The sequence below is a fragment of the Girardinichthys multiradiatus genome, chromosome 7 (genome assembly GCF_021462225.1).
Source record: "Girardinichthys multiradiatus isolate DD_20200921_A chromosome 7, DD_fGirMul_XY1, whole genome shotgun sequence".
NCBI classification, from domain to species: domain Eukaryota; kingdom Metazoa; phylum Chordata; class Actinopteri; order Cyprinodontiformes; family Goodeidae; genus Girardinichthys; species Girardinichthys multiradiatus.
The window spans coordinates 18,566,766-18,589,011 of NC_061800.1; the positions used below are offsets into that span (position 1 = coordinate 18,566,766).

The 22,246-nt window shown below is 40.6% G+C and overlaps 3 protein-coding genes across 4 annotated transcripts; 2 read left to right on the forward strand and 1 right to left on the reverse strand.

Moving 5' to 3' along the window:
- Positions 1-403: 403 nt before the first annotated feature.
- On the forward strand, positions 404-5,857 carry acod1 (aconitate decarboxylase 1). Of its 2 annotated transcripts, none has more exons than XM_047370371.1 (5): positions 404-454; positions 2,934-3,095; positions 3,260-3,349; positions 3,571-3,770; positions 4,786-5,857. In XM_047370371.1, the coding sequence occupies exons 1-5, from the start codon at positions 419-421 to the stop codon at positions 5,744-5,746; spliced, it is 1,449 nt and encodes a 482-aa protein (XP_047226327.1). In that variant the 5' UTR covers positions 404-418; the 3' UTR covers positions 5,747-5,857. The 2 variants fall into 2 exon arrangements, with proteins under 2 accessions (XP_047226327.1, XP_047226328.1); XM_047370372.1 differs by lacking the exon at positions 404-454 and adding an exon at positions 2,613-2,749.
- Positions 5,805-15,143, reverse strand: zgc:162944 (uncharacterized protein LOC569993 homolog). The gene is made up of 4 exons (XM_047370375.1): positions 14,896-15,143; positions 10,471-10,642; positions 10,151-10,349; positions 5,805-6,299 (listed from the first exon to the last, which is right to left on the reverse strand). Exons 1-4 carry the CDS (start codon positions 15,091-15,093, stop codon positions 6,104-6,106), a joined length of 765 nt encoding a protein of 254 aa, XP_047226331.1. The 5' UTR covers positions 15,094-15,143; the 3' UTR covers positions 5,805-6,103.
- A 2,237-nt stretch (positions 15,144-17,380) lies between these two features.
- On the forward strand, positions 17,381-20,523 carry cln5 (CLN5 intracellular trafficking protein). Its single transcript, XM_047370238.1, is given in 5 exon segments — positions 17,381-17,578; positions 18,589-18,763; positions 19,029-19,254; positions 19,985-20,155; positions 20,158-20,523. Coding segments are annotated over 5 exon segments (987 nt in total). The 5' UTR covers positions 17,381-17,471; the 3' UTR covers positions 20,466-20,523.
- Positions 20,524-22,246: the final 1,723 nt, after the last annotated feature.

Consider the following 22,246-nt stretch of genomic DNA (forward strand, 5'->3'; position numbering starts at 1 on the left):
TCCATGCAGAAAGACCCCTGGCTGGGAATTGAACCCAGGACCTTCTTGCTGCAAGGCAACAGAGCTACCAACTGCACCACCATGCAGCCCCGTGGAAGAAGGTTGACTTTATAAATCATTGCCATTTTGAAAGGAACAGTGATTCTACTGTTATTTCAGAGTCTGTGATGACATGGACTCTAACAACGTTTTCCAGGAGCTGTGAACGAGAAACAGGCCCTTTGTGTAACCCGTGTTTAGTCAGCTGACTAACTTTTGCAGGCCAAATTCCTCCGTGGCCCAACCCCTTTCTGTTCAGCTTCCTTAAAGTCATGGGTCATAGGAAACGTCCGGGTCCGTCTTCACTGTGGCTGTGGCGTGCTCTGTTGGCGTGACTCGAACATATTGTAAAATCTGCGCTCTATACAAACTTGATGGCATGAACTGGCGGCGATTTATCTTCCAAACTCCATTGGTATGGTGCTGTAAATAGCCATACGGCTGTGCATGAAGTTAAGTCACCCTTACTCCATTGAAAAGGTCGGGGTTTTTTTTTTTTTGGACAACATTCTTCACCTGGATTCACAGATGGCGAGCTAGAATCATGGACTTATATTGATGGACTTTGAATTGAGCTTTGTCACTCAATCAATTTTGTTTATTGTGTTGTTATCTGCACCGGTCACTTTAATACATGCACCAAAACTAAAACTGAGTTAGCTGCTTCTTGGTTTTTACCCCTCAGGCTCTTTCAAAGAACATTCTTCTGATGCTGCATTTGTAGCCCAGTCAAATTGCCTAGTCTTTATGTGTTACATTTGCTTTAGGCCAAAGTCACCTCGAGTGTTTGTTGCTAAAAGTCGAGATCATATTCTCATCTGACCAATGCACACCGTGCCAGTTAAAGAGACAGTAGCATTGAGGAAAGACAAAAAACAGGCATTTTTTGGAATGCCTTCCAAACAACACGTTGCATGTTAAAATGGACAAATGGTTGTCATAGAAACTTGGTGATCTAAAGATACAACTCTTTCTCTAACTAAGCATTAGAGATTTTTTTGACCTCCATTACATGCTGCTCACTGTGTGTGGTTGCAAAATAGACCCCGGCCCTCATCCAGACTGGTTTCTTTCAGTCCTAGTTGCTTTAAAATTACTCAGGCTGTCTCACTGACTATAAATTAAAGCAGGTTTAGGAGATATACTATTTTATTATTGACCTTTCCTGAGATTTGAAGATCAAGACAGATCATTCTTATTTTAGGAAACATGTTCTTTTCTCTTTCCCATTTTGAATCATAACTGAGGAAACTGGGCTAACACATTAAATGATTAATGGATAACACATTAAAGGTTCTGAGACACTCTGATCAACGTAAGAGAGGGATTTATTAGTTAAAAAAAGGTTCCTATACATTTTCTTGAAAGGGATTGTTATAAGGTGCCAATAAAAAGCAATTATTTTCCTAGTGTATCAATGCAATAAAAGACTTGTTATTTTAAGGCTTTTTACAAATCTCTACAAGGGGGGTTCATAATTGCGGGTGGTGCCGTATACAGCTATTCCTTTTAAACCATAAATTGTCATTTTTAAAGTTGTGTAATTTTATTGTGCTTGATATAAATCACATTCAGTGCAGAGAATTTTCAAAAATCTATTTCAATAACGTCACATTACAAAAACTTTTCACGTATTTATTTTTATGGGCAGTTTTTCTAATTTCTTCAATTACTAAGCTGTGGTCTGAGCTGACGGGTAGCAGTTCTCGTTTTTAGATGTTTGAAGCCAAATGTGCTTTGTTAGGTGATTGTGGTCAGTTGACTTGGTTGGTACTCATGACAAATTTCCCTCTGCAGAAGTTCCTATTTTGTAACACTGGATTTCCATTCCATGTGATCTTTAAAAGACATCGATTGTGAAAGACAGCTGTTAGCCTTTTAACCCAGGTTATGAGAAGGGAATGGGAGAATAAAAGTCAGAAATAAACTTTCGACAAAGTTTTATTTACGATGGGTTTACTAGAAAAAACATGCATTCAAAATACAAGACCAGAATAGGAGTCCTTTTGGTTTAAAAAATAAATCACAAATTTATGTACAGTTCACTGTACAAATAAACACAATATCATTTCATTTTCTCATTGTCTGACATTAAATCTGAGTAAAACTTTCCTGTTTTAGGTCAGTTAGAATTCCCAAAATTATTTTTTTTTACTAAATGTCTTTAGCCACTTTGTAAATAATATGTCTGTATAATTAGGGTCATTATTCGTTTTTTCCCAAGCTTTCATTTCCTGCCTGATATTTCACAAGTTACTTCAATATTTGCTCATAATGTTCTTTTTTCATGATGGTATCTAACTTGTGAAGTCCACCCGTCTGTCCTGCAACACAACACCCCCACAACATGACGCCGCCACCCTCGTACTTCAGGCCCACAAGTTTTCCCTTTTTTTTCTCTAAATGTAACGATCAACAGACCGCAGGACATGTCTCCAAAAATAATATCATATTTCTAATTGAACTTGTCATTTACACTGAAGCTGCTGTCATTAAAACAAAAGCAAGACATTTCGCAAAATTTCCAGAATCAATAATAAGGCAACATCTAGTCATTGTGAAAGTACACACTTCTCATCAGAGTGGATTTCTGTCACTTTGGAAATCTGGCAGACCAGCCCTCAGACAGGCTATTTAACTATAAAAGACAAGTGTACGTAGATGTTTTGTCATTTCAGAGACTGTTTGAGTGCAAACAATGCTGCGCAAGGTACTGCTGATGTCTTTCATTATCATGCATTTAGATTTTCAAACCCCTGCAATATTCACTTAAAGTTCTTGGGGAGTATTTTTCTATTCCAAATGCGTTTTTATGTCGTATTCTAATCATTCGTTCCAGATCTGCATCTTTTAGTTAAGTTTAGTTTGTGTGACTCTGTGCTTCACCTTTCCAGGGTATTACAGAGAGCTTTGGAGCTGCTATCCATGCCCTCAGTGCTTCTCAGCTGACAGATGGTGTGATTAACAGGAGCAAAAGGATGATGCTGGACACCCTGGGTGTTGGACTGTTAGGAACCAGGACAGCTGTCTTCAACAAAGCTCTTAAGTACAGCCAGGTAAAGTGGGAGGGGTCGAATCATCAGTTTTCCTAACACGAAAACCATTTATCTAATTGCTGTTCTTCTCCACTCGACTTATTCAAATTGAGATTTGCTTTGAGTAAAAGCTGGAAGGTCCATTCCTCGGTAAAGATCACTCGTATTCATATGTCTGATTGCAGCTGCTCACATCTGAGCACAGGAGCAGCATTTGGGGTAGATCAGAGATATCTCTGCCTCCTTATTACGCTGCATTTGTCAACGGCATCGCAGTAAGTTTGCACACAGGAATGCACCACGACAGAAAGCTAATACCGTGTCTTGCAAAAAAGATTCTACTTGTTTGTGACGTTACAACCACAATTTTTCTGAAAAGTGACGTGTTTTAGTCTGTTTGTGGTTTTAGCGTGACAAAATGTGAATAATTCTGCAAGGCTCTGTACTTAGTATAATTTGGCTCTCATTTGATCTTTAATGACCCCTATGACTCAAGGTTCACTCCATGGACTTCGACGACACTTGGCATCCAGCAACTCACCCCTCTGGAGCCGTTCTGCCGGCTCTGCTGGCCCTGGTGGAGACGCTGCCCAGTCGCCCTTCTGGTCTAGACCTGCTGTTGGCATTTAATGTTGGCATCGAGGTGCAAGGCCGACTAATGAGATTCTCCAGGGAGGCCTACAACATTCCTGAAAGGTGAGAAATAGTGAAAGTTATGTAAAACCCTCAAGCTTAGTTCTGAGCTATTGCCAGTTGTCTATCCAGCTGTAAATAGATGCACCCTAGAGAAGTTTGAGCTTTAAAAGGCTTTTTTACATGATTAATAAAAAGAACATTAAGTTGTATAAAATGTATAAATGGCACAGGGAGTGTTTTACTGTTGCATTTTAGGGGACCATTCCATTTTTTACATTTTCAAACACAGTCAAAGTAGCAGCTGTGAGTTGTTTAGGAATGAGTTGTAGGTTCATTCATCAGGGTTTACAGAGCCTTGCAAAAGTTTTTATAATCCTGAACGTTTTGACATTTTGTCACATTGCAACCACAAACTATAACAAATTTTTGCTTACATTTAATGTGACAGACTAACTCACAGTAGTGGAAGGAGGATGATATGCAAAAATCTGAAAAGTGTGGTGTGTTTTTCTACTCAGCTCCCCTGAATAAAAAGTATTTTAGGGAATCTCTCTACCAGTGGTTTCAGTTTTATGCCATAACCCTTCTTTAAACTTTTATCACAATTTTGTCTTAATGAGGCTGTTTGTTCTCTAAAAACCACTGAGGCCTTCACAGAACAGCTGCATTCATACTGAGATCAAATAGCTAACAGGTGGATTCTGTTAGGTGACCTTCGAAGGCGGTTGGTTGTACTGGATTTTAGTTTGAGGGTTTCAGAGTTAAAGGGGCTGGATACAAATGCACGCCACACTTTTCAGATCATTTGTAAAAAAATGTTTGAAACCATGAATCATTCGCCATCTAGTTCACAATCGTGCACTACTTTGTGTTGGTCTATTACAGAAATCCCAATTAAATGCATCACAGGTTGTGGTTGTCAGCTGACAAAATGTGAAAAGGTTTAAGGGGTTTTAATAATTTTGCAAGGTACTGTGTTAAGTGTATTATTTTCTTATATTTGTATGGTTTATAGGCACAGAAATTGTTTTATTTTCCACAAACCTCTTAATCTGGTCCTCGTTTGAAACTTCAGGTTTCACCCTCCTAGTGTTGTAGGAGTGATGGGAAGCGCCGCAGCCTCAGCCAAACTCCTCGGCCTGTCTCCTTCCCAGTGCAGTCATGCGCTGGCCATCGCAGCCTCCTCTGCCGGGGCGCCTTTAGCCAACGCTGCCACTCAAACCAAGCCTCTCCACATAGGGAACGCAGCTCGAAGAGGCTTGGAAGCTGCCCTACTGGCACAGATGGGACTAGAGGGAAATCCAGCCATACTGGACATGGACAGTGGTTTGGGGGTTTACTACAATGACTACAGCCCTTCTGCAATGCCAGTATGTGCTTCTGGTGACTTCAGGTGGATCCTGGAAGACCAGGATGTGGCATTCAAGCGCATACCTGCTCACCTGGCCATGCATTGGCTGGTGGATGCAGCTCTGGAAGCCCGTGCGGAGCTCCAAGAGACAGCCTGGACCTTTGACCTCAGCCAGATCCAACGAGTCACCCTGAGAGTGCCTCCTTCCAAGTACATCAACTGCCCCTTACCCACCACAGAGCACCAAGCCAGGCACTCATTTCAGTTCAACGCCTGCTCGGCCCTCCTTGACAACAAAGTGACGGTGGCTTCCTTCGACCAAGCCCGAATTAACCGGCCCGCTCTGAAGGAGCTCCTGTCTAAAGTCGAGATGGAGACGCCTGCAGATAACCAGCCCAGCTTCGATAAGATGTACTGTGAGGTCCAGATAGAAACAGCTCAGGGGCAAAGCTGCACAGCCAGATGTAATACCTTTTACGGCCACTGGAGGAAGCCACTGAGTCAGGAGGACCTGGTGGAGAAGTTCAGTGCTAATGCGTCCTCGGTGTTGTGCACAGAGGGAGTCGAAGGAGTGATTGATGTGGTTGAGAACATCGAGAAGGTGACAGAGGGCTCAGTCTTGGGCTCATACCTGAGAATGACCAGTAATACACATGAGCAGATGTACCTCACAAGAATACTCTGACTGTAGAGAATTTACTAGTGTGTCACGATCTTGTAAGAAAATGAAATCAAAAATGATGTAAATATTTTGATAATATTTTATTATGGTGTGAAATAAACTGTAATGGAAAGAGAGTTTTCATTTACTGATTCTCAGAAAACTGAAAACAATGACTCATCATTAATACTTTTGCGAAGTAATATAAATGAACAGTGATGTAGATGTCACAATTACCCCTAAAAAGCTAACATTTCAAAAGCATCCATTTTTAATCGAGTTTAGATCTTCTTGACATCAGCTCAGCAAGCGTTTACAAAAATATTTTGGTAAATCTACGCTTCACCATCCGTTTCTACAGTGTTCTACATCTCGGTGGGATCAGGCCAGCTTTAGGACGCCCTGCACCATGGATCCGATTCCGTCAAAGATCTCGTGGATAGGAGCGTCGCACATGAAGGCGCAGGTGGTGACCAGTTTGTTCTTCTCGTCCACGTGGCTCTCGCCGACATGCTTGCTGACGTGTGTGCAGCCCAGCTGGTTGATGGCTGCGGCCGTGCCAGTGGTATCTGGATACCTGAATGGAAAAGAAGAGGAGTTTTTAGCTGGAATGAAGGGATGGTTTCTGCAGTGCTCGAGTAAAAATCAGGTTTCGGTAATGAGTATAACTCAGGGATCCCAAATATCTTTTCCATTAAAAACTCCATGCCTTTCCAGACTTGTGTCCTGTGTACAGACCCGGTCAAAACCACATTTTTACATATGCTGTACAAAAAGATGTCAATGTCAGACATTAAACTAAAACCAAACATTCCCTGTTTTAGGATAAGGATTCCCAAACTTATTTCTATTTGCTAAATGCCAGAAAACTGAGTTTTATTTATTATTATCTTTAAATTCAAAAGTTGGCATACACAAAGATCACTCTCACTTTAAACAAAAAGCCCAGATGATGATCTCTCACCCTTTGTTAGATACACAAAAACTGAGTTGAATGATGGCACCGCTGTGAAGGCATTTAAAGGTAACATCTCACAAACTCTGCTTCAACATGGGACAACATGGACCAAAATCAAAACAAATCAGGCAAGATATCAGGATCACATATCAGAAGTTTGGACCCTCACGTTGTTTCAACATGGCCTACAAACCTCACCCAGTTAGACCAGTTCTGTCAGGAGGAATGGGCCAGAATTCCAGCAAACTACAGGTCCTTCTCACAATATTAGCATATTGTGATAAAGTTCATTATTTTCCATAATGTCATGATGAAAATTTAACATTCATATATTTTAGATTCATTGCACACTAACTGAAATATTTCAGGTCTTTTATTGTCTTAATACGGATGATTTTGGCATACAGCTCATGAAAACCCAAAATTCCTATCTCACAAAATTAGCATATTTCATCCGACCAATAAAAGAAAAGTGTTTTTAATACAAAAAACGTCAACCTTCAAATAATCATGTACAGTTATGCACTCAATACTTGGTCGGGAATCCTTTTGCAGAAATGACTGCTTCAATGCGGCGTGGCATGGAGGCAATCAGCCTGTGGCACTGCTGAGGTCTTATGGAGGCCCAGGATGCTTCGATAGCGGCCTTTAGCTCATCCAGAGTGTTGGGTCTTGAGTCTCTCAACGTTCTCTTCACAATATCCCACAGATTCTCTATGGGGTTCAGGTCAGGAGAGTTGGCAGGCTAATTGAGCACAGTGATACCATGGTCAGTAAACCATTTACCAGTGGTTTTGGCACTGTGAGCAGGTGCCAGGTCGTGCTGAAAAATGAAATCTTCATCTCCATAAAGCTTTTCAGCAGATGTAAGCATGAAGTGCTCCAAAATCTCCTGATAGCTAGCTGCATTGACCCTGCCCTTGATAAAAGACAGTGGACCAACACCAGCAGCTGACACGGTACCCCAGACCATCACTGACTGTGGGTACTTGACACTGGACTTCTGGCATTTTGGCATTTCCTTCTCCCCAGTCTTCCTCCAGACTCTGGCACCTTGATTTCTGAATGACATGCAGAATTTGCTTTCATCCGAAAAAAGTACTTCGGACCACTGAGCAACAGTCCAGTGCTGCTTCTCTGTAGCCCAGGTCAGGCGCTTCTGCCGCTGTTTCTGGTTCAAAAGTGGCTTGACCTGGGGAATGCGGCACTTGTAGCCCATTTCCTGCACACGCCTGTGCACGGTGGCTCTGGATGTTTCTAATCCAGACTCAGTCCACTGCTTCCGCAGGTCCCCCAAGGTCTGGAATCGGCCCTTCTCCACAATCTTCCTCAGGGTCCGGTCACCTCTTCTCGTTGTGCAGCGTTTTCTGCCACACTTTTTCCTTCCCACAGACTTCCCACTGAGGTGCCTTGATACAGCACTCTGGGAACAGCCTATTTGTTCAGAAATTTCTTTCTGTGTCTTACCCTCTTGCTTGAGGGTGTCAATAGTGGCCTTCTGGACAGCAGTCAGGTCGGCAGTCTTACCCATGATTGGGGTTTGGAGTGATGAACCAGGCTGGGAGTTTTAAAAGCCTCAGGAATCTTTTGCAGGTGTTTAGAGTTAACTCGTTGATTCAGATGATTAGGTTCATAGCTCGTTTAGAGACCCTTTTAATGATATGCTAATTCTGTGAGATAGGAATTTTGGGTTTTCATGAGCTGTATGCCAAAATCATCCGTATTAAGACAATAAAAGATCTGAAATATTTCAGTTAGTGTGCAATGAATCTAAAATATATGAATGTTAAATTTTCATCATGACATTATGGAAAATAATGAACTTTATCACAATATGCTAATATTTTGAGAAGGACCTGTATTTGACCCAAGCTAAACAGCTTATAAAAGCAATTCTACCAAATACTGAGTTCTAAATGAAAAAAAGTAAAATAAAAACAAATAAATACAAATTACTGTGGAAAATAATAAAAAGCTCTTATTTTAGAATTTACCAAATAAAAATATTTTGGTTTATCTAAAACAGGATCTAAAAACAGGAAAAGTTTATTAGGATCTAATATCAAACATCGAGAAAAAGAAAGGTTGTGTGTCTTTTTATAGGATATACAAATATGCTTTCAACAGTATTCTACAAAATGGACATTTCCTGATGAACTTGCACCTCTCTAATGGTGGGAAAAACGGATGTTAAAAGTGATTTTAAAAGTGCTTTGAGTAGGACATTTAAATCTATTTTATTTTACATTGTCCGCATATAAAATACTACTTTTACTGTTTCTATACGGTGCCCCATCTAAGGCAGTTAATTAATTTGACAAAATACACTGTTTTGTTTTTCTTTCAGCAGTATGGTGTGTGCAGTTACACCTCCCTGCTGTAACTGTTACTTCTTAGTTGACTAATAGTAATTAAATCTGACATGCAGCTGTAGAAGCAGGACTTTTGCCTTTCATGCAGTTGACTCTTGCATCCTGTTTGAAAGGATGAGGCTTTCAGTGGGTGTACCAGGATGTGTAGCAGGATGTCCTTCATATGTATCAAACTGTTTCCCATATCTGATTCAAGCTAAAGGTCTCTTTCAAGTTCACTTCATGATGGCAACCCTAGGTTTAATTTAGGGGTCTCTTGAGATTTCTGTTGTCTATGCTCCCTCTTCATCACATTTCAAGCACTTTTAAAGTACTTTCCTCTCACTGCTACATAGATCATATCTAATTATAAATCTTTTAAGACTTATCAGGTAAGTTGAAAGTCTAACATGAGTTAATCAAACGAAAAAGTTGGATGGTGAAATTATCTTTAGCTCAGTGAAGGAAAAAATAAAATGCGTGCTGCAGAAATAACTAAACCTCCTATGATGGAAACTATTGGCCCTGCTGTCTCTTTTACACTTTGACTCCAGTTTTACCTTAGATTTTCATGTCCAATTTCTTGTTCGCTCGTGTTTCATCTCTTGAATAACAGAAGGTTGAGTTCCATTTTCACACAGTCAGAACTGAACATTGTTATCCGTGTGTTCATTCTACGACTAGATTATTGTAAATGATTACTTGCCTGCCTAAATAAAACCATCCTGGCAGCATCGGCAGGTTCCTCAAAATGCTCCTGCCAGGCTTCTGACCATATCAGCTGAGTTTTCTCATGCCAAACCGGCTTCTCATCAACTTTACTTACATTTTTGACCCCCTTCCTTGTGAAATGCAGAACTGGCATCCTGCCAAAACTCTTGTGGTCATGTAGCTACAATATTCTTAACAACGAGAGGAACTTGTGGTTAGGAGTCTTTCACATTAAGCTATGAGCAACAGAAAAAAAACAAGTAAGCTAAACCTGCAGTTAGCGAATGAACTTGATTTCCTTTTTTCATGAGGCATTAAGTTTAAATTCCATTTTACGTTTGGGATTTGGCATTTCCTTCATTCTACTGATTTCTAGCAGTTTAATTCTTTGAAGCTGCTAAGACTCACTTGTTGTCCTTCTCGATGCCGACGGTGACCTCGCAGCCCGGGAGCACCTTGGCTGCCAGGACAGGTGAGATGCAGCAGAGGCCGATGGGTTTGCCGTCACTGTGGAACGCCTGTAGAGCGGCCTTCACCTCATCATTAACAGAACAGTCCTTCCCCTGCACCGCCCATGTACACAGGTTCTTTGCTGCCCCAAAACCACCTGAGAAATAACAAAACCAGAGAGTTTGGACAAAACTTCCACTTCCACCACCCAGACTAACACCTTTTAGGGGGGAAAGAAAACAATGCAATAATGGAGGTCATAACACTCCTGAACAAACCTGGGAATATAATGGCGTCATGGTCTTTGACACTGAGCTTAGACAGATCCTGGATATTCCCACGGGCAAGTCGTGCGCTCTCCACCAGAACGTTTCTCTTCTCCTCAGAAGGTTCACCCTTCAGGTGATTCACCACGTGCATCTGGTCGATGTTGGGAGCAAACATTTGCACCTGTACGTGAGGAAAACAGAGTAAGCCGTTATCACCGAAAACATTGCTCAACATTTGCAAACTGAAACCTATAAAGTAAAATGAAGATTAAAAAAAAAGGACATCCGATTTTTTGTTTTTTAGGTTTTTTTGCGGCACTAGAGGCCTTCATTTTTTATTTTTTCGATAGTAGGTAGACAGGAAAGAAGGGCAAAGAGAGAGACATTCAGTAAAGGTCGCCGGGTCCGGGACCAAGGACTATAGCCTCTGCACATGGTCGTGTGCTGAACCCCTAGACCACAAGCGCTGCGCCCATCTGATTTCTTTTTATACTCCATTGGTTAAAGTCAGGCGCAGTTGGTAGCACTGTTGCCTTGCAGCAAGAAGGTCCTGGGTTCGACTCCCGGCCGGGGCTCTTTCTGCATGAGTTTGCATGTTCTCTCCGTGCATGCATGGGTTCTCACCGGGTACTCCGGCTTCCTCCCACAGTCCAGAGACATGACTGTTAGGTTAATTGGTCTCTCTATAATGCCCTTGGATGTGATTGAGTGTGTGTGTATGGTTGTTTGTCCTGTGTGTCTCTTCGTTGCCCTGCGATGGATTGGCGACCTGTCCAGGGTGTACCCTTCCTCTCGCCCGTAGACAGCTGGAGATAGACACCAGCTCCCCCGTGACCCAGTACGGAAGAAGCGGTACAGAAGATGAATGAATGAATGTTTAAAGTCAGAAAATGGAACGTCCCAGCTGCCATCAAATGCAACATCAAACAACTGCATTGACTATAACACCCAGAAGAAAGAGGAATGTCTGCAATATTCCATTGGATGGTGTTGTGACATGCACAGCTACAGTCCTGAGGCAAAAGGGAAAACAGAAACCAACTGGAATGGAACTTTAATAAGCTGGACAAAAGAAACTACTGAAATGAAATTTGATTCATGTGAAAAAAAGAAGAGGAAGCTCTGTTTAATCTGACTTTATAACTAGAAGGTAGTAAAAATGACAACCTTGATGGAGGTTTTACTGCTGAAATAAAGGAAAGTTAAAGTACTAATTTTAATATGAACAAATGCATCTTCATATAACAAACCAATGCTGTCAATCTGAAGTGAACAAGAATGCAGGGTATGGTCAAGAGAGTCTGCAAGAACAGCTTTTATTATAAATCAAATAGATTTATATGACAGGTTTGTAGTGCACATACACATGTAATTAATATTATGGGAAACAAAAAAATACTTTTTACACTACAGTTCCTTTCAAGTGTACATTCACTGATCATCAACATAAATATCATAAATTTCTGGCTTTTAAAGATGCCCTGGAACCATTCTTTTTCAAAGAGGAATAATTATACAGTACCATACAATATAAATGCATTGTTATACTGTGTTTATTTTCTCTTATCTTATTCAGGGTCGAAAATATCTACACATATTCAAAGATATGGATCCCCACTAATATTAGGATATATTATCCTTATCAGGTTGCAGTAAAAGCACAGTTTTTGTGAGAAAAATCTTTAATTTGTTTACTAGAGGTGAGGTCAGAGCCCTTCCAGAAGCTTAATAATTGACTGCTTTATCCATCCCAAAACTAGTTTTAAGATCTATGTCTGGTTAGAACATGTGTCCGAATTTGACACATATGACCCAAACTGTCACCCAGAGATGAAAAACGGAATTGGTTAATATGTTCAGGAACAACCCAGGAACCATCAAGGCTCAAACCTGTGAGGAACTGGAAACCGCTGGTACACCAGCAGTCAATGTAGACAGTGGAACTAGTTTAACATCAATGTTGTGCAAAAATATATGTATGTTCGGTTATTTAATATCTAACCAAAAAAGTTTCAGTCTGTCAAGTATTCTCCTGTGAATACCAGCCCAATATGGCGGAGGTCTTAGGTCAATAGATGAAAGAGTGATTCGAGCACTGGCATTACTGAACAGCAAACTGCACACATATGGAATAAATTCACAGCAACTTCTCTCCAAAATACAAAAATGTATTAACAACACAATTTAACTCCAAGGTAAAATATTTGAATTAAACTCTTTACTAGGCCAGGCTAGTCAACTTAAACTAGAAAGAATTTTATTAACTATATACAAGAAAAAGGGGATAAATAAAACTGATGCAATGATATCACAGTTCAGAGTGGATACGTATACTTACAAACCAAGGTTTATCTCGAGGAATTTGGAAATGAGGTCAAATTAGTTTTAAAACTAATGAAGAGCAATTGGTATGTGTTCAAGCAACCAGTCACAATGCAAATCAGGAGGGTAGATAAAACATTATTTTAATAAAATTATATTTGCTAGAAAGTAATAATCTTTTGGACTACTGATCTTAATGTTAACTAGCCATCACAAGGAGTAATGGACTACTAAAATGGTGGAGAGGAACGTCTTTGGACTCTCACAAGATGCCAATGAGAAGGGTGTAAATATTTGACCTTCCTGGCGCTAGCATTAACAGTTTCAGCTGACAAAGGAAAGGATTCTTCGAGGGATTCTTACTCGCCAGCAAGTTTCAAAAAACATTCAGCCCGATGGGTAAAAGAGAAAGGGGCGTGGCTCCATGACATCACGGGGATTCCGGCTGTGGCTCCTCCTCCTGGGCTGTACTAAGGTAGGTTAATGCTGTGCATTTAGGGATTCAGAGTTTTTAACAGTCTCTTTGTTTGTGTACAGTTCAGTCCATAGTCCATCCCATGTCTGGGGCACAACAGCAAGAATCGAGAAGCTTTATTGTCATTCTTCACATACAAAGCATGCACCAGTAGTTGAATCTAAGTGTAACAAATAAAGGGACACAGTGCAACATCAATTAGAGCCAAACAAACAATATACAAGACAGGCAAGACCGTACCGACAGTAACAGTCCAGGATTAAGAATGAGGCTGAGTGGATTAGCTAGTAGCAGTACAAGACTGAGGTAGAATGGATTCATTCAGATTGTCCAGTCAGTCTAAAGTTTGAGTGCATTGAGGGGTGTGCGTTATGGTTGGGGGGAAGGCAACAGGTTGTGAATGTGTGTTTGTGTGTTAAGGCTCTGGCAGCCTGAAGCAAGAAGCTGTTACAGAACCTAGGGGTTCTGGACTTGATGCTCCAGAGCCTCCTGCCTGATGGCAGAAGGTTAAATAGAGGGGTGGTCCTTGAATATTGCACAAGTCCTGCGCACGCAGTGTATGAAAAAGAGATCCTGAATTGATTCTTTCAGCTGTTCCTACAATGTGTTGCAGGGTCAAGGTGAAACTTTCAAATCTAGTAACATTGTAAAAGCTGTCAAGCATGGTGGTGGTAGCATCATCCTGAGGGTCTTTTTTGCTCCCAGAGGTACTACTGGATTGCACAAAGCGGGAAGCAGTGTTAAGGAGGAGGACTACTAACTTATTCTTCAACTTCACCTCATCTCAGCAGCTGGATGATAAAACGTTGGTGTCCCTAAAGGACAACGATCCCAATCACGCATCAGATTTGGTTTTGAAATGACTGAGCTACGCTCACATTAAGCTTCTGGAATGGCCCTCACAGCAACTCTACTGAAAATGTATGTACAGTGCTTAAAAGCCGAGTCCATGCAAATAAACTAGTTTTACTTAACTCGACCATTTCTCCTGAAAGTGGTCAAATATCACGACAGAATCCTGCAAGAAGCTTGTAGGTGGGTACTAGGAGCATGTTGTTGCTCTGCAACTTGCAAAGAGACATTTAACCAAATATCAGTGGAGGTGTATGCATATAACCGAACCTCTATGTATAATCTTGACCCTCTATGGATCGAGAAAAAATCCACAACATATTCAAACTTATGCACAAAATCCTTGTTTTTAAAACCAAGTTGCATGTGTTCTATCCGCACCAATGGGGAGAGAATGCTTTGACACAGTATCAGGCGGTGGAACCGTCTCTGAATATTTTAAAGACATTTAAAAGTTTTAAACATTTAACTAACCAGAGAACAGTATCTACGCTGTTGAATCTTTGTTAATTAACTATTGTTAAGTGTTTGCTTTGATTGTAAACTCCTAACTACAGTCGTTTGCGCTTATTACTCGTTTTAAATTTAGGTAATGTCACCCAATGTTGCTGAACGGGTTATAGAGGTCAGGCCACTAATAACGCAATTATATCATTCCAGTGTGTAATTATAACATATTAAAACCTCATTTAAGCCCTCTGGTTTACCACCGTGAAAGTCAAGAGTGACTAATTCACACTTTCCTCCACACCTAAAAACAGATCCCGCAGATAAAGCAGACTTACAGCGGCCCCTCCTCTGCTCAGATGGACCAGAACAGCGGAGGCCTCATGGATTTCACTTCCATCATAAACCCCGCAGCCTGCAAGCACCACAGCTACGCGTTTAGCCATCTGGGGGGAATGATAGCTTTTATTCAGAGTCTGCACCGCCCGGATAGTCAACAAGCTGCGACCGCTATGATGGAGAAGGCTGAGCAACATGGCGGACTGTCAGCGGAGTAGGACGGCCCCTATCTTAACACTTCTTCCTCGTCTGGGGCTTGAGATGGTGTTCAGACGTATTCTTTATCCGTTAGCGCCCTCATGTGGTTGAACCGGAGCACCACTACAGAACGTTAAAGAATATGGAAGCAAATCGTTACCATATTTCAAATGAAAAAGCATTTCCAGAAATGCTTTTTCATTTTAAGAATGCGGCTGCATTATTTGACCCATAAATAAAATTAGTAATCAATCATCCTATTTGCATTTGCATTTTCTTCTTCATGACTGCACATTTTATGCCATAATCAAAAAGAAAACAAAGCAGACATTGCTTTTTTGTTTCGTGGTCTGCCTGCAAAGTACTGCACAGAACTCGAAAACGAAAAAGCATTCCGAGCGGCGGGCGCAGAAGAGTGACGTCAGCAGCCGCTCTTCCTCAGCTCCCTGCTGACCGAGCTACCCAGCTTGTTCTGTAGGGGGCGCTGTGCACGTCTGCATTGCATTACATTGCAAACGTGCCGAGAAATTGATTGAATTGCAGCAGGACCGAGCTCAGTTTGTGGCGGTGGCAGGCAGAACTGGTAGTTCCGGTGGCAAGCTGCCACCGGAACTACCACAGCCTGCGGCAGGGTGGCACGGGATTCCGCGAGGATGCCAGAAGGTGCCAGACCGGCCGTAAAAGCTTGCCAATGCGGTTGCCGCTGTTTTTGTGGAAGCTGATGCTGATTATTGGCAAATGGGTTGTCATTATTGTTATAGCCTGTTACCTTTAAATAATGATTTCATTATTGATTATTATTTAATAAACAGCTTTAGACCCATAACATAAGGTGATTGTATTTACTTGACATGGAAAATAAATAGCACTATGTGTATGTGTGACGTGTTGAAAGGATGATGAAGATTTATTGCACAAACAGCCGGTTTATTATAGACCACGAGCGGCTATTCTGAATCGTCACTCACAGAAAAATATAAATAAATGCTTAAAAACACGCTGGATGTCCCAGGCCATAAGGCTGCCACCGGAACTACCAGTTCTGCCTGCCACTGCCACAAATTGAGCTCGGTCCTGCTGCAATTCAATCAATTTCTCGGCACGCTTGCAATGTAATGCAATGCAGACGTGCACAGCGCCCCCTACTGAACAAGATGGGTAGCTCGGTCAGCAGGGAGCTGAGGAAGAGCGGCTGCTGACGTCACTCTTCTGCGCCCGCAGCTCGGAATGCTTTTTCGTTTTCGAGTTCTGGGCAGTACTTTGCGGGCAGACCACGAAAACGAAAAAGCAATGTCTGCTTTGTTTTCTTTTTGATTATGGCATAAAATGTGCAGTCATGAAGAAGAAAATGCAAATAGGATGATTGATTACTAATTTTATTTATGGGTCAAATAATGCAGCCGCATTCTTAAAATGAAAAAGCATTTCTGGAAATGCTTTTTCATTTTCAAATTTTACATTTCAAATTGAATTTTGGGATCTATTTGCTGGGGCATATTTTAAAAAATAAATCTCAAAAGTCTTTTTCTTTTTCATTTTAATTAAGTGAAAGAATGAGCAGTCTTGAAGAAGAAAATGCAAATGCAAATAGGATGATTGATAACTAATTTCATTTATGAGTCAAACAATGCAGCCACATTCTTAAAATGAAAAAGCATTTCTGAAAATGTTTTTTCATTTGATAACGATTTGCTTCCATAAAAGAAGATGTCCAAAAGACAGGATGTCCGTGTTGTAGGTAAACACCGCTTTAATATCATTTTATGAAGCAAAAGCTAAAAGCAAGGCCCAATTATTAATTTGGAAAGGTCAAGTATTATTTAAACATAAAGTGCGATAAGAAACAATTAAAATGTGCACTGAACACACTTTTAAATTATTAGGTTAACAAAGGGATTTTGCAGTTTTAAACCTTGATTCGAACCTGTTTCGTGACATTGGCAATGAAATATTGTCTGTTAAAATGCCTTCTCTCCTAATACAAAGACATAAATATTTATGATTTTACTAACAATGCAAATGAGTCTTAAAAGGTATGAACAAACTTTAAAAAAGTAATAAATAAAAGTAGGAAACAAATTCTAAATAAATCCATTTTTTGTTTATGCTTTTCAGCAGTATTTTAAATAGGGTAACTATCTTTTTTATTTCTTTATACATGGTTCTTATTCTTGTCATTAGAATTTTTTTAACGATCAGTGTCAACTGTGAGTTTGCAAAAGTCACTAAATGAAGTTTATTTTCTTCTTTCTTCCGGTTTAGGGACGTCAACAAAGCCACGTGACCCCATGAAGCGGAAGTCAGCTCCGAGAGAATCATGTGAAAACAATCACCGGAACTTTCTCATTACTTTTAAGTTTATCAGTCCTGCTGCGACATGCTTCACAGGGAGATCTTCGTGTGTCTGAAGCTGCTGCTGCTTCCCCTCCATGTTGTTGCTCAGTTGCGGACTGACGGACTGCAGCAGTGGCCTGTTCCCTACAGGTATGCAGACATCTCACCACCCCCATCTCATCCTGCTGCTCTGTCATATGACTGATTATACGCCGGGGAATTTCACATCCACTTAAAGCTGATGTAGATGAACCAAGAACGCTCTAACTGGTTTGTGTCAAAGCTTTAGCTTTTGATAAAAACTTACTTCAGCCACATTTAATTATTGATCTATTTTCAACGTGTTTCTGCCTGGTGTCACTTTAAAGAGCTGATTAAAAACAAAACTCTTATTTTTCATTAAATAGATTGGGGTTTGGTTAGAATTTTAAAACTTTTAATTTATATAGTTACTTATTTATTTTCACACAAACTGTTTTGCTTTCTGTTATAAAGTAATAATTACAGTGTTGTACAGTGCTTTGAAAAAACACCAGCAGGCCAGCATAACTAAACAAGACGCCCAGAGCGAGTATAGAAGGGTTTTAGATCAAATCATATTCATGTGTTAGAATGGCCCAGTCAAAGTTCATACTTTAACACAACTGAGAATCTGTGGCAAGGTTTGAAAATGTATGTTCACAAATGCTTTCCATCCAGTCTGAGTGAGCCTGGGCTACTTTGCAAAGTAAAATGGGCAAAAACCTCAGTCTCTAGATGTGCAAAGCTGGTAGAGACATACTCCAAAAAAACTGCAGCTGTCAGGGGGCTAAATATAAATGCATATCCCACTTTACAGATTTTTATTTGCATAAAATGTGGAAAAACCTGCTTTGTTTTCTTCTTTTGTCGCAATTAATCACTGCTTTCTTTTGGTTTACCATAGAAAATGCCAAATGTTTCTTCAAGAAATTGAAGTTTCTGGATGTAATGTGACAAAGCACAAAAAAATAGGCTAAAAAAAATTGTAAATCAATAACGTAAAGCTGACTTTTCTGTCATTTAATTTGAAGTTTGCATATCAATTTGGAAATCACAGGGGTTGCTAAATCTAATGGTCAAATGTATCCAAAGTGACCTGTTCTTTATCCTCCATCCCTCATCCCTTCTGCCTTCATCAGGCGCTTTGACAGGCGACCTCCAGTGGACTCCTACTGTGAAGCCTTCTACCCATTCTGTCCCACCGGAGACCACGATGGACGGTTTCCCTACATGAGAGACAGCGACATCATCTCGGTTTACAGGCTGCAGACGCCTGTGTGGGAATTCAAGTACGGTGATGTGCTGGGGAAGCTCGTAAGTTCCTGTTAGTGTCACTTTAAAAAAGATTGCTGCAGATATTTCTCTTTACAGCTTCAGCTAAATAAACATCTACATTTCTACAGAGGATGTCTCTGTAGCTCGCTTGTAAGTTCTCTAAAGGCGAAATGATCAGATATAGCAGCATCGTGGAAACAGAAGTGCAGCTGTGTGACATTATTAATAGAAATGCAGCTGCACAACTTTCCCTCTGTCCTCTCGAGAGCAAACCGAGCCAGTGTTTCCATGTTTCTGTTTGCAGCACATCATGCACGATGCTATTGGCTTCAGCAGTTTGGAGACTGGAGCTAATTACACCATGGAGTGGTACGAGCTCTTCCAGCTAGGCAACTGTACCTTCCCTCACCTCAGGCCGGAGATGTTCGCACCATTCTGGTGCAACCAGGGAGCTGCCTGCTTCTTTGAAGGCATAGATGACTTGCACTGGTCGCAGAACGGCACCCTGGAGAAAATTGGAGAAGTCACAGGTGATACTTAACATCTTTATTAGTGGAAATATGCTTTTGGGACTGGAGGCTGCAGCTACACCTTCTATCACCCAGGAATAAATGCAGGGCTGTGAAAAAAACTTTTTACCCCATTACAGATTTCTTGTTTTTGCATTTTCTGGCCACACCTAAATGTTTTGGATTATCAAACACATTTTCACTGTTTACTGGAGTCCCAAAACAATAGACATTACCTTTAAACCCCTTCCAGACAGAGATGTCAATGAATTTGTTTCCTATCTGTTCATAAACTCCTTTAAATCTGGGCACGATGCACTGCTGTTTGACATCTTTTAGCCTACCTTATGTTGTCAGACAGGTTCGTTTATGATTTCTTGATTCTACAGATCTGACAGTAATCTGGGACTGGGTGTGGCTATTAATGTTGAATAAAAAAGTATTAATCACAGTTATATTTTGACATGGAACCAGGTTGGTTTTGACAGCTCTTTTCCTCTTTATACATTAAATCATCATTCAAAAACTAATTTTTGTATTTACTCAGGTTGTCTTGCTATTGAAATACGTTTGATGATCTCAAACATTTAAGTGTGGCAGAACAGCAAAAACAGAAGAAATCTGTAAAGGATAAATTGACCTTTCACAGCTCTGTGACGTAGATGAACATGATGTACTGCTTCCACTTTTGCAACCGCCATCAGCACTTTCTATTTGATTCATTCCAGTAAAAAAATCTTTTGGTGTGCAGGGAGTCAGTTCAATGCAATGGCCCAGTGGGTGCAGGACGACAACAAGACCGGGATCTACTACGAGACTTGGACTGTTTGCTCTGACCCGAGTCCTAATGCAACGGTGTGGTTCGAGTCGTACGACTGCTCCCAGTTTGTCCACCGCACGTACAGGAAGCTGACCGAGCTGGGCTGTCCAGCCGGTCACAGACCAACTACACCAAGATCTACCTGTACAGCGGGGAGCCCGCCTACCTGGGCAACGACAGCGCCATATTCGGACAGCCCGCGCTAAAAAACCTGGCGACGGACATCCGCCAGTTTTACCACACGTTCAGGCCGCACCAATCAATCTTTGACCTCGCTTTCAGCCTGCTGGAAGCCTATAAGATGGTTGTGTTGGACAAGAGCTTTTACCTTTACTACAACTTTGAGTACTGGCACCTGACCATGAAACATCCATATGTGCAGATTACATATGAAGAGGTGCCTTTGCCTTAACAACCAGCCTGTACACAGTTTTTATTTCTGTTTTTGAGTTTAAAAGTCATCACTAGTCCTGCTAGAACTCGCTTATTCTCATGCTGAGTTGGTTACTTTGTTCTAACACTGCAACACCTTCACTTAAATGCCAAAAGTAGGCGAATTAATATTTCATCTCCAGAAAGCAAAAACTAGTCTGATTTTCATGATTTCACCTTTAAGATTTTTGTCATGGGTGGGGTGGATGATCCTTATCTGACCACTAGGTGGAGACACTATCAAAACAGAACCTGACGCTTGAGACCCAACAGCAGCCAGGAGATGCCATAGATGCAAGCTTCCATGGCTCAGAGTCAGACTTCAGAAGTGGTTCAAGAAAACTAACTTGTAATTAAAATAAAACGAGCTGTTGTGCAGCACCCTCCACAATTAAAGGCCAAGCTGGTGTGCAGAAAGCCTTAAAACAAATCTACATCCAGACATTTATTGCATCCCATGTTTACAAATATGTTTCACAATCAACCATATCTTTATAGGCATCCATTCCCATATCTTTTTATGCAAGTACATTTTTTTGTTTATCAGATTTTCTAGTTTTAATTTGAATTGAGATATGAATACGGCATCACATAGAAGCCCATTTCCTCTTTGTCGAGCTTCAACAGGGAAAGACAAAAGAACATTTTCTAAAATGAGATTTATTCCCCTGCGGATACACTTAAACCCAAAAGTATTCATACCCCTGGCAGATTTAGGTTTAAAGTAATCTTTTAATTTTACCAACACGTTCCCTCTGGCTGGAAGTAAAGGGAGCTAAAGATTAGGGTGATCACAAGGAGGACTTCCAAACTCAAAGACTCAGAGCTCATCATCAAAAACAACTCATATCAGTGGAGACATGCAAAAAGCAGGCCTTTACATTATATTGAATTCAATTCAGTTTTATTTATATATTGCCAATTCACAACGTCGTCTCAAGGCACTTCACAAAGTCAATTCAATCGAATCATTCAAGTCAGGTACATACATTCCAATTAATTCCTAATTATCAAACAGTGCCGTCGGATTCAGTTTATTAATTATACTAGTTAAAAAGTATTTCTATCTAAGGAAACCCAGCAGATTGCATCGAGTCAATGACTTGCAGCATTCACTCCTCCTGGATGAGCATGTAGAGACAGTGGACAGTCGCTTGGATTGACTTTACAGCGATCCCTCATACGGAACATGCCAATAAATAACTTTCCATTGATTGTTCAGAAGGTTCCATCATTTTTATGTGACTTCATGTTTCTCTCTTATTGCATTTTTTCCCAGGAATGCCTGTAATTGTGGAAGGTGCGGTAATGAGTCAGTGAACGAACCTGTCTGTTTCAGCTTCTACTCCCAACATTATGGATGTTGGTACCACACCTGGATGAACATTATCTTTATCAGTGCGATGAATACAAACCATGTTTTTTTTTTATCTACAAGCTGTGAAATGATGTCTTTCCTTACTGACTTTTTAAACTGAATCAAAGAACATTAGTTTACAACTACGGCTGATGTCCAAAGACCGTTTTGGTTACACGATGCAACCACACTGAATAAAATGCAGCAAATAAAAAAAAAGAAAAAAGGGGTTTTAAAACAAAAAATTTATAATTTTCCCCCCAATGACCAATTATGTACTCATTTTGTGTTGGTCCTTAACAGGAAATAGAAATAAATTACACTGATATTTTTAGTAATAACATCTAAAAAAGTTGTGCATGAATACTTTTGTAACGCACTATAATTTACCAGTGGTTTGTATT

What these genes read in the sequence shown, in the direction of transcription:
- acod1 (XM_047370371.1), top strand. Translation starts at nt 419, where the DNA reads ATGAACTGGCGGCGATTTATCTTCCAAACTCCATTG. An exon ending in AAGCTCTTAAGTACAGCCAG is followed by an intron (nt 3,096 to 3,259) that starts GTAAAGTGGGAG and finishes GTCTGATTGCAG; the next exon opens with CTGCTCACATCTGAGCACAG. An exon ending in GCCTACAACATTCCTGAAAG is followed by an intron (nt 3,771 to 4,785) that starts GTGAGAAATAGT and finishes TTGAAACTTCAG; the next exon opens with GTTTCACCCTCCTAGTGTTG.
- zgc:162944 (XM_047370375.1), bottom strand. Translation starts at nt 15,093, where the DNA reads ATGTTGCTCAGCCTTCTCCATCATAGCGGTCGCAGCTTGTTGACTATC. An exon ending in TGAGCAGAGGAGGGGCCGCT is followed by an intron (nt 10,643 to 14,895) that starts GTAAGTCTGCTT and finishes CCTCACGTACAG; the next exon opens with GTGCAAATGTTTGCTCCCAA. An exon ending in TGACGCCATTATATTCCCAG is followed by an intron (nt 10,350 to 10,470) that starts GTTTGTTCAGGA and finishes GTTATTTCTCAG; the next exon opens with GTGGTTTTGGGGCAGCAAAG.